General features: G+C 51.5%; 1 protein-coding gene across 1 annotated transcript; it reads left to right on the top strand.

Annotated features, from left to right (window-relative positions):
• Positions 1-9,274: 9,274 nt before the first annotated feature.
• Positions 9,275-9,625, top strand: PLICBS_009860 (uncharacterized protein; the record flags this gene model as incomplete). Its single annotated transcript, XM_018328819.2, has 1 exon — positions 9,275-9,625. The coding sequence occupies one exon, from the start codon at positions 9,275-9,277 to the stop codon at positions 9,623-9,625; it is 351 nt and encodes a 116-aa protein (XP_018172600.2).
• Positions 9,626-10,346: the final 721 nt, after the last annotated feature.

Raw genomic sequence — 10,346 nt, forward strand, 5'->3', positions numbered from 1 at the left:
AAATGCCGTCTTTTACATGATCGGAACAACTCTATCGGCCTTCAGCGGCATACTGGCGCTTGGGTTCTCACAGTTGGAAGGTCGTGGGGCTGGGCCACAGTGGTGGGGACGAGTCCAGGCCGTGGTAGGTGGTGGTAATTCGAAGGGAGACGGTATATCTGGATGGCGGTGGATTTTCATCCTACAAGGCACCCTGACTTGTATCATTGCCTTCGCCGCGTACATCCTAGTGTTGGGATTCCCGGACGTGAAAGAAACCACTTGCGGTTTTCATCTCAGCAACCGGGAGGCGGCTTTCGTCGTGGCGAGGATCGAGCTAGATCGACAGGATGCGACACCCGAGAAGTCTGTCCCTTGCACCCATTGACATAGTCTACACGTATAACTGACAGCGTCTAGGTTCAATTTCCGCGAATACTTATCCCACGCATTGGACATCAAAATATGGGGCTTTGCGGCTCTTTTTGGACTTACAACGGTCAACACCTATGCTATTGCTTACTTTCTTCCTCTTATCCTGCGGAATGGAATGGGCTTTAGTGTTGCCGCATCGCAGTGCCTCGTTGCACCACCTTACGTCGCCGCTGGACTGACGATGTTTTTGTTTGCTTATCTAAGTGATAAATATCGCGTCAGGTCTCCATTCATTCTTTTCAATGGCTGTCTTCTGCTTATAGGTGAGCGCAGCTCTGTGGGCCCTGAGTCCTTTAACATCTCTCTGAACGAACCAGGCCTGCCACTTCTCGGCTTTGTGGAGAATACAGGTGTTCGCTACTTAGGTGCATTTATTACTACTACAGCATGTAATGCGAACGTGCCTTGCATCTTGACGTGGCAGGCAAACAACATTCGAGGTCAGTGGAAGCGAGCCTTCTGCTCCGCCACACTTGTTGGAACCGGTGGCATCGGAGGCATCGTTGGAACTACAGTGTTTCGCAGTCAAGACTCACCAACATACCGACCGGGGATGTACGCTACCATTGCTGCGAGTGCTCTCATCATCATCATCACGCTACTGCTGGATTGGAAGCTGAGCAGGGCCAACAAGCGCGCCGCAAGTGGCGGTAGACCCGTCGCAGCCTTGGATGGATTTCGGTATACACTCTAGCATAATCATGAAGGCTTGAGCCAGTTGAACACTGGACATGTTGGAGCCTACTGGACAAAAATATCAATGGATCGTGGTATTGCTACGACTGCATGATGAGCTCGATTCTTATGTTTACCAAGTCCCCCGTGAACTCGCCGTGGGCCGCCGTGGAGCATCGGCTTACTATATAGGTCTAACTTAGCTTCTCCAACCATGTATAACCAATGTGACCTCATTAGAATATGAAGCTGCGGTCGGTAAGGGCAGCCAAGGTACAGCAGAGCCCTGGTCACGCTCATGGAAATAATTGCATTCATATCTGATGACCTATTTACCTCCACGTATCTGTTTTCCCTGTGTATGGCACCAGGCGAGATTGTCTTATATCGTAGTCGCAATTTGGCGTCCAGTGATAGTTCCCGTGGACTTGAAACTGTCGATGCCCGGGACTGTGTCGTTGGTGGCCAAATCTATTACTGTCAGTCATACCATGTCCTGTTAAACCATTATACTTGGTAACTTACGAACAACGGAGTCGGTACGAAGGCCGGAAGGAAAGCTACTGGGCAGACTGAAGGAATGTTTGAGTGACGAGGGTGAAGCTAACGGAGATGGGCAAAGCGTACAACAGAAACACCGGCAGCGTCTGAGCTCTGTTACTCTGGAACAGAGATGCGGTAGTCCGGTGGACACTGCGGGCATCCAAACCCACGGGAATCCACTGGGGCGGCCATAGCCAGTGATCCAAAGGTCAGAATCGCGAGAATAAACTGCATTTTCGGCAGCAGATCTGACGAGAAATAAAGGTAATGAGGATAGATTGAAGAAAGCAGTGGCTCTGCCGTGGAGTCTGGAAACAGACTCCAGGCATACTCCAGACGAGATGAATGCGCAGTTATACTCCCACGAAGTTCGGGTCAACCTGCTAAGTGTACTTCGCCGCACAAAGCTGCTACGTCTACTCGAAACACTTGGAACTGCTCACGGGATATCGTCCTCTTCACGTATTGGCTCGCGCTCGGACAAGGTGGCCATGATTCCAAATATGATTGCCATGTCACTATAGACCACGTGCTGACGGAAGGATGATGTGCGTATTGGAGAATCAGTGACCTGCCTGTATAAGGCTAGTGCAGCGGCTGGAACTAAGGTATGTCAGGTGCCCGCGAATTGGCTTCGTGTAAACACTGCTGTGCTGTCGCGAAAACCACTTCGCAAAGGGAGTTAAACCAGCACCCGCATACTATAAAAGCTACCAGCAATTAAGCCTTAAGACAGTTTCTTTGGGCAAGTGAGGGCTTTAATGCATGCAGGAAATTCCTGCCCATCCTCGTGAATGCCATGAGCGCGAGATACGTCTGTGGAGGAATTGTCTTTCGCTGTGCGTTTCGAATTCATGTGACACACGTCTGGACAGTCGGATAGCTCGGGTCAATGTGGAACGGGTCCTCTTGACGCTCAATACGGTCGCTTGTTGCTGCTACCCATATCTTAATCCTTCAACCGACGGCCTTCGATCGATCACTTTCAGACATCAGCCTCAGACATATGGCCCGATATCATGAGGGTGAATGCAGTCGCGACACGGAAGAGAGGATTGACGAAGCGTAAGTTTCGATAGACTAGATACATGATTCCACATCCTGGGGCGCTATGGCTGCGAGCCACACATGCCCCCCTTGAGAGTTCTCGCGTTCTGCATGGTATGGGCTCGGTTGGGACGTCGGCGTTTTAGAATGAGGCTATGTGGTCACAGGCCCTGATCGAGCAAGGATATTTAGGTCGTGTATCCTCTTGCGAACCCAACCAACTTTGGCCACATGAGCCGGCTCGAACTGCCTCGATAAGTTCATACTGCAGCTCTAACCTGCATTAGCTTGGATGCTGCAACTACCACTAGCTTACATCCCACAGCTGGTCGCGCCTACCATCATTACCTGTGTACAATTTCGACTTGGTTCGAAGGATTAACTCAAGTAAATGTCCGATTGAGTGCTGATAGACGAGAAAGACAGATATCATTGTCTGTGAGCAGCAGCACCCCATTTCCCCTCCCTCACAGAAGATGCGAGTTGACGCAGTCCGGAGGATTATTATTGCAGCAATTGTACAATCCTCCGCCATCCCTCCTGGCAAAAAATTGCTCGTCACCCCACAGCTTGTAGGAACAGTGTTAGTCAGAACTACTTTCGTAACTCGGCTCACCTTACCAGTACCACTCGTGACTATTGTCCCATGTTCCACTGAGTGCCGTTGAGGGAGAAGGTCAGGTCCCCGATCGCTATTAAAACAGTTCCAAAGGATGTCCGAGAATCCGCCCCAGCAATACTTGCTTGTCATTCCAACCTGGATCTCTGCTGCCCCAGACCCGGCCCATGCGTTATAGACCTATTGAACTTTCCCTCCGGAAGTGTCAAAGTTGTGATTGCAAATGTTATCCCGGATACCCCAAAGGTTGTCCCATGCATTGTTCCAGCCACAAAAGTCTCCGTAACTCGTCCTAGGAGAACATCCCTTGAAATCCCTGGCTACTATAACTTTTGCATCACTGGCGTTATAGTCAGGCAGCCGGGTCTTGTCGCTGGATCGACACCCGGGGCGTTGATCACGATCGTTTGTACCGCACTGGCGGAAACAACAAGGGCTGAGCCCAGAATCAGGTTGACACTTGGATAGGTCATGTTGGCGTATAGACTTGGCAATGCAGATAGTTCGTATTAAAACGTGGGCTGCTGGGTAGGTCTTATATCTTCAGAGCCCTGAGTCGGAATGGTCTTTTGTGGAACAGCGTGATTTTTGGCCGACGCATGCCCATCACGTGGGCCTAGGTACGGTCTGATAAGAGGGAAATAGACCAAACTGCAATCCATGGCCTCAAACCATAGGATGTCCTTGATTCCAAACAACTTGGGCTAGCATGCGGTGCACTTGGCGCTGGGACCTTGACTATCGTCGGGACAAGGGCTGCCAGTGGGCCGGATCGACTGGTTCGATCACAAGGACAAGTGATTGCACTAGGTTGAGTGATTATGAGCTAAGCAAGCCAGGGTTTGTAACAAGCCAGGTTCTTATAGCTGCAAGTAGTGATCGGTGGCATCAGCCGAACGCTCAAAGTCAACGTGAAGCCGGCCTGCATAACGGAAGCTTGAACTGACATCTTGGTTCACGTTGTCCGCAATGATGTGAGCGATTATACTCTTGGTAAATCTATCGCAACGGGCATCCAATTGCTTGCTACTTCATGAAGAGCATCGAGATGCGAGCCTGGCTACAGCAATCGGCGCAGCTTAGATAGGTTTAGCTGGCCGCTCTGGTCGTGGCACTCACCAAAAACGAGAGCGCTCCAAGTGTATATCCGTCCATTCCAACTTTCAGCGTTGGCATGATGACTGGCGCAAATGTTGACGAGTGATTGGCAGCCACTGTCTGTGAAATGCTGCCCTCCCGCTCTGCCCTGTCCCACAACTCTTCGTCGACGCACCCATATGTGAAGAAACAATACGGCTTGCCAACGGAAGTGGCCAAGATGGCGAAGTCCTCACTGAAGCTGAGCCTTGGCATTGACTTATCGAATTGCCCTGGACCTTCCCCGAAGTGGCCAGCAAAGGCCTGCTCGATCTGCTGCGTGACCGCCTCGTCATTGATAGTTAGTGGGAATGAACGTGTCTGTTCGAACTCTGGGACTTTAGGGGCCCCAGCGCAAGACGATTCGGCGTGAATAATAGTCTGAATCCGATTCATTATACGCTCACGCGCTGCAACAGTTGTTGAACGCGTGTCTATGCCCAGCACGGCCGTGTCTGGGATCACATTTTCTGCATCACCAGCATGCACCGTCGCGACCGTGACGACACTGGATTCCGCTGGGTCCGTCTCCCGACTTACTAGTGTCTGCAGCTTCAGAATTGTGCTGGCCGCAATGACGACTGGATCCACTGACGTATGTGGCATGCTTGCGTGGGAACCCTGGCCGTGAATCGTGACTCGAAGGCTGTCCGCGCTGGTAGCGACAAGGCCCCTGCATGTGCCGATTGAGCCGGCTCGCAGGGGCCTGACGTGACCCCCCAGCACTATGTCGGGGATCGGGACCCCGTGAGTGGAATACAGGCCGTCATCCACCATGGCTTGCGCCCCTGTACCTCGCTCCTCTGCTGGTTGGAAGACCAGCACCAAAGTTCCAGACCAATGCTTCCGTGATGAGAAAAGTGCCTCTGCGGCACCCAACAAGCATACAATGTGCATATCGTGACCGCAAGCGTGCATCACCGGCTTCTCCACTCCAGTAGGGGCGTGAACCATTCGCTTGGTGCTGGCATAAGCCAGGCCCGTTCGCTCCTCTACAGGGAGAGCGTCGATATCGGCACGAAGCAGCACGACAGGGCCGTCACTGTTGCGTAGGGTCGCGGCTATTCCATGACCGCCAATGCCAGACTTAATGATCAGGTCTGCAGGAGCTATTGCTTCAAGTCTTGCGACAATGGTGGCGGCTGTTTCGGACTCCTGGTTGGAAAGTTCTGGATGTTGGTGCAGATGCTTGTAGAGGTCTTCGAGGGGCTTTGTGTCTGGACGATGCCGATGGATGAGCTGTGATAACGGTGTTGTGGCCATTTCTCTGGCCGAGAGCGGCTGTCTAGCCGCTCGCATCGGGTGACTTGTTGAGCTCGGGGTTAAGTGCCGGTGATGTTCCCGTCGCGAAATGTGGCTGGCAAGTGTTGCGTGCGCGTCACCGCTCTAGTGGTGGAGGATCAGAGTCGTCTTTATACCTACTGTGTCTGACATCCGATTCTCGGAGCCGTTAGAGCTAACTACTGGGTCAGTCTGGGTGGAGGAGCCACTAAAACCCCGATGATGCATCCACAGTCGTGGCGGCGCTGATCCACGAGAATTGAGAGTAAGCAAATCGTCAAGGAATGGCTTACGTCACGTGCATACGCGGTCGCATGGGAACTTTGCAAAGACTCAGCTTAGTGTGCTATTTCATGATCCGATATGCTTTGCGAAAAAAGAAAGAGAGGCCGGGGAGGAAAACAGCAGAAAACTGTGCCCGTACCAACGCCTTAACGAAACACTTGCCCAAGTATGGCATGCCGACCAAGCCGACAAACCGACCCTTAACGATCGATCCGCGCTTCAGGGGTTGTCTATGTTACTACTCGATAAGCATTGCCGCGGCCTGGTCTCTAAACGCTTTCAAAGTTGCGATCAGTGAAGCGACTTCGGCGGGTTTCCCGACCCCTTGGTTGTCCCCCTCTCGATGTTGGCCACTTGCTGCGGAGGTAACGGCGCCCTTTCCCATCCTCGTCAACTCAGGCTTAGCTTTGCGGTCGGGCACTATGATGTACTTAGATACGATCATCAAATGTGCATCTCTGAAACGCTTTATCGCCGCTGCAGCTGCATTATATTCTGATACAACCAATGGGTCTCCACTCGAGTCTATTGTCGATGGCTCCACGAAGGTTCGAATCGGACGCCCGCCAGACCGGATCTCCTGTAGGTATGTCTGATGCTGCCGGATCATATAAGCGGAAACGCGGTTCAAGAAGCCGGCTTTCTCCTCGCTCTCGTCTAAGCCAAGGTAAGCGTCGAGTGCTGGAATCAATGGGCTTTGAGCAGCCGTTGGGGTGCTTGTCTTTTTCAACATCTCTGTTGAGCCTTCCACGTCCTCCGCGCCTTGCCAGACCCAAAATCTACCGAGGGGGTCAGTGTCGGAACCCCGAAGCCATGGACTGATTTCATGGAAGAAAGTTTTAGGCGGCACAAGCTTCGTGGTACTCATGAGGACTTGGGTCATTTTCTCAATGGCCCTGGCTGCCGTGCCGAGGTAGATCGCAATCTGTGCAGCGTTGGGATTATCACGATCAATAATTGCATCGGTCGCAAGCCTCATAGCCTCTACTGCGTTGGCGCCCCCAAGCTCTAGTCGAATATCGATCATGTATAACTCGTTCTCTGCCACTGTTCAGGTAAACGTTGTCTGTGCCGTGACGTTATTGCATGATGGCATTGCCGTTTCTTTATGGCTGCATCCTTCGATGTACGTCCAGTTGTTCAGAGCGTGGTCAAGTAAGTGATAAAAGGGGGGTCGTGGTCTGGTGCATCTTAGACATCCGAAGAAGAGGAACACACAGCGACCGGGGAATGACAACAGGATCTGCTGAGGGGATCGTATGTGCGTGGATCTGAACGAGGAAAGCCAAGACATGGCGAGCCCTTCTGAGATATCTTTCGCATCTCGCAAGACCTTTTGTGCACAATGCTGGCATCTAGAGACAATGATTAGCAGCGAATAAATGAACGAGATCCGATTTCCTACTTCCTCAATCGCACGTCTCCAAGCCTTGGCTTTAAGTTCCTCTCGTGCTCTCTGGTGCGAGTCAAGGAATTGCACACTGTCATTATGCATGAGCGCTCCTCTCTTGAGCCCATCTAACGTAGCCTCCCATATGTCCCAGGGCTCCGGAAGCCCTTGGAGAGTCATTTGTCGAGGGACAAACCCGGTCTGCTTATCGACGTAGTAGGCGGCATCCATGGCGCTATTGATGCTAGCTCCCGACATGGCTAACCCAAACGTTATTTTAGAAACGACTAAAATACATATGTTACCCCTGGGTAATGTTGAGGAAAGGGTCTTGGACTCGTGTGAGCATTCGCAGGGACATCATCCACATGTTATATTGCTCGCGTCCTCTGACGGTGTTCCGGCTCCTCCGGATACAGCGCAATTCCGTTGCCATATAGTCCTACTGGCTCTCAACCAGCTATGTGCCATGACTCTGACAAATCTGCGGACCATCGCGAACAGCACGTAAGCTGACCTCAGATCCTCTCGGAGTGAATCATGACTTCGAAAATGATAGAATATTAAAGTGCGACGGCACTTCTGGCTATATATGCCCCAAGCATGGCATTCAGGGAGGCAATACCCGTCTGTAATATGTACTATAAATGGATTTGTCGCATAAACCTTACTTACTAAGGCGCATCAGTGGTCAAACGTCCTTTCCGACGATTTAGACTCCACGCACACTCAGCCTAAGATGTCATATGGCACCGCAACGTCTTCAACGGGGTCAGAGTGTCAAACTTTCCGGGCTTCACTCAATATGAGCTCCCAGGGTTTGATGCTTTCTTGCTGCCTTGCCACAGGTCTGAGATATCGTCTGGATCTTGGGACCGCTGGCCTTTCATGATGAAATACTGTGCAAGGAAATTCCTGCAGTACTACTTAATTTGGGCACGAATCCTGATCAGCAAAACTCAAAGAAAATTGGGCAACGCCCGGAGCATGTAACTGATAGGGTTAGGCTCGTGCAGACAAACAGCGTAAGACGATCGTGAGCCATGAGCTGACGTTCATTTTAAGCTTATAATATGATGGTATTGTTTCACAGCAGTCGACGTAGCTTCAGCCGCATCGACAATATGAACATCCCTGACACGATGAGGAATCATGAGGGGCCAGCTCCACAAATGCGGCTTCTTAGACAAGGTTAACCCCTGTCGACATGGCTTGGCTGGTTGCAGGGGTCAACCATTCCACGGTTGAATCTTCAACCTATGAGAGTGAACGAGCGTGCGAGTACTTCGTAGTGCTCTGCCAGCTAAGAAGGACGCCTGCAAAATTCGGACGCAATCGACGGAGATTAAACCTAGGTTGAGCGGACGAAAGCGCTTGAGACGCTATTCCAGTTTTAAGACGAATTTACAAGTCCGTACCGGTGCGAACCGATTGATACCGATGACACAAGTCGTGACTCGGTCTCGGACACGAACATTGTGGTTGGTGGTAAAACTTCGTGATGTACCCACAAGGACAAGAACGCCACCGACGAAGAGCGCCTTGCTGAAAGCTGCAGAAGATGCGACACTCCGTTATGTATATTTAGTGCTTATAGCTGAGCACGCACGTTCCGATTAATTTCTGGCTCTGGATTCACCCTGCTTGCAATGTGGGCCAGTGGCGCCTACTTGTCGGAAGCCTATCGTAGGGGAAGTTGCGCCCCTGGTACTATTTAAAGAGCAGTTGAACAAGGCTGAGAAGTAGTACTTAAGTCAGAGCAATTCCATTGAGAAGTCAGATGCACGACGGCACACCGTGAATTGATCCTCTTGGCTGAGTCGAACTGCGACCGCTTAAGTCACGTGCCTCATTTATCGTTTTGTTCCTCTCCAAAGACTATCATGCAAGCCTTCAGCATTCTCATCGCATTTGCGATCACGCTGAGCTCGACGCTTGCCGCTCCCACGGACGCCTCTACTCGCCAGCAGCAAATCAACTATGCCGAAGTTGCGGCGCTAAGTCAACAGCTCGGGAACTTACGCAATTCCGTCCTGGGGCAGATCCAACAAGTTACGGGTGACGACGCGACTTCGCGGATCGCTGGTCAACTCAAGTTTGGCGGGTCCGTGCAACGCCTCAAGGGCGCCGCCAACGACATCAGCAGTGCCATTGATTCCATCCAGAAGACCTTGGATAACGTCGCGTCTCAATACTCTAGCAATGACAAAGCGAATTGGAACAACTTCAGCTGAGGGCTGGTGTTGAGAGCGAGCAAAACACGCACACACCTCGACAAGGCCATGGCCACGGAGCCGTGAAGCGTTGGTGACGTTTGGAGCTGCCATAAACGGAACATGTCTTCTAAAGGAGAGGAGGGGAGAGTTGATGGGGAAGAAGGGGTCCGAAATTACCATCCTGTAAAGAAATATATCCATAGAAGTACAAGGAATAGGTATAAAGCCAATGACAAGGCATGGACGCCATGTGATTTAGACGCAAGCTTATATCTTGAAGTGTAGCCACAAGAATAGAGAGGCACGATGCTAGGCCGGCGGCAGAGACATGACTGTGGACGCGTCATTGTCGAAATATGGGAGAGCGTGCGTAGACGTAGCCTCTTTGGCTCTTGTGCAGCGTATTACGCTGGCTCTCTCGTGTCACAGGCTGCGTGTCGCCATTCACTCCATCCCTTCTTAAGCGACTTGTTGAATCTGCTCGGCCCCCTGCGTTTAGGATTTACGGTCCCCACGTTCTAATCGCTCAATTTAGCCTTGCTCGAGGCAACAGTATTGGGCAGCTCGCTGCTATACAGCCGATCACTAAGACCAATAACCAATGGTAAGGGATATCGGCTTGAGATCCTGAATTGCGCAGCCAAGCACTACTGCCAAATATAGAATATGGCTGTCCACCATTTTTTTCCTCTCTGAGACTCGTTGGCCTTTTGCAGAGTCCATTGATGTGCCTCATCCT

This window comes from Purpureocillium lilacinum (genome assembly GCF_023168085.1).
Source record: "Purpureocillium lilacinum CBS 284.36 DNA, scaffold_7, whole genome shotgun sequence".
Classification (NCBI taxonomy): Eukaryota; Fungi; Ascomycota; class Sordariomycetes; order Hypocreales; family Ophiocordycipitaceae; genus Purpureocillium; species Purpureocillium lilacinum.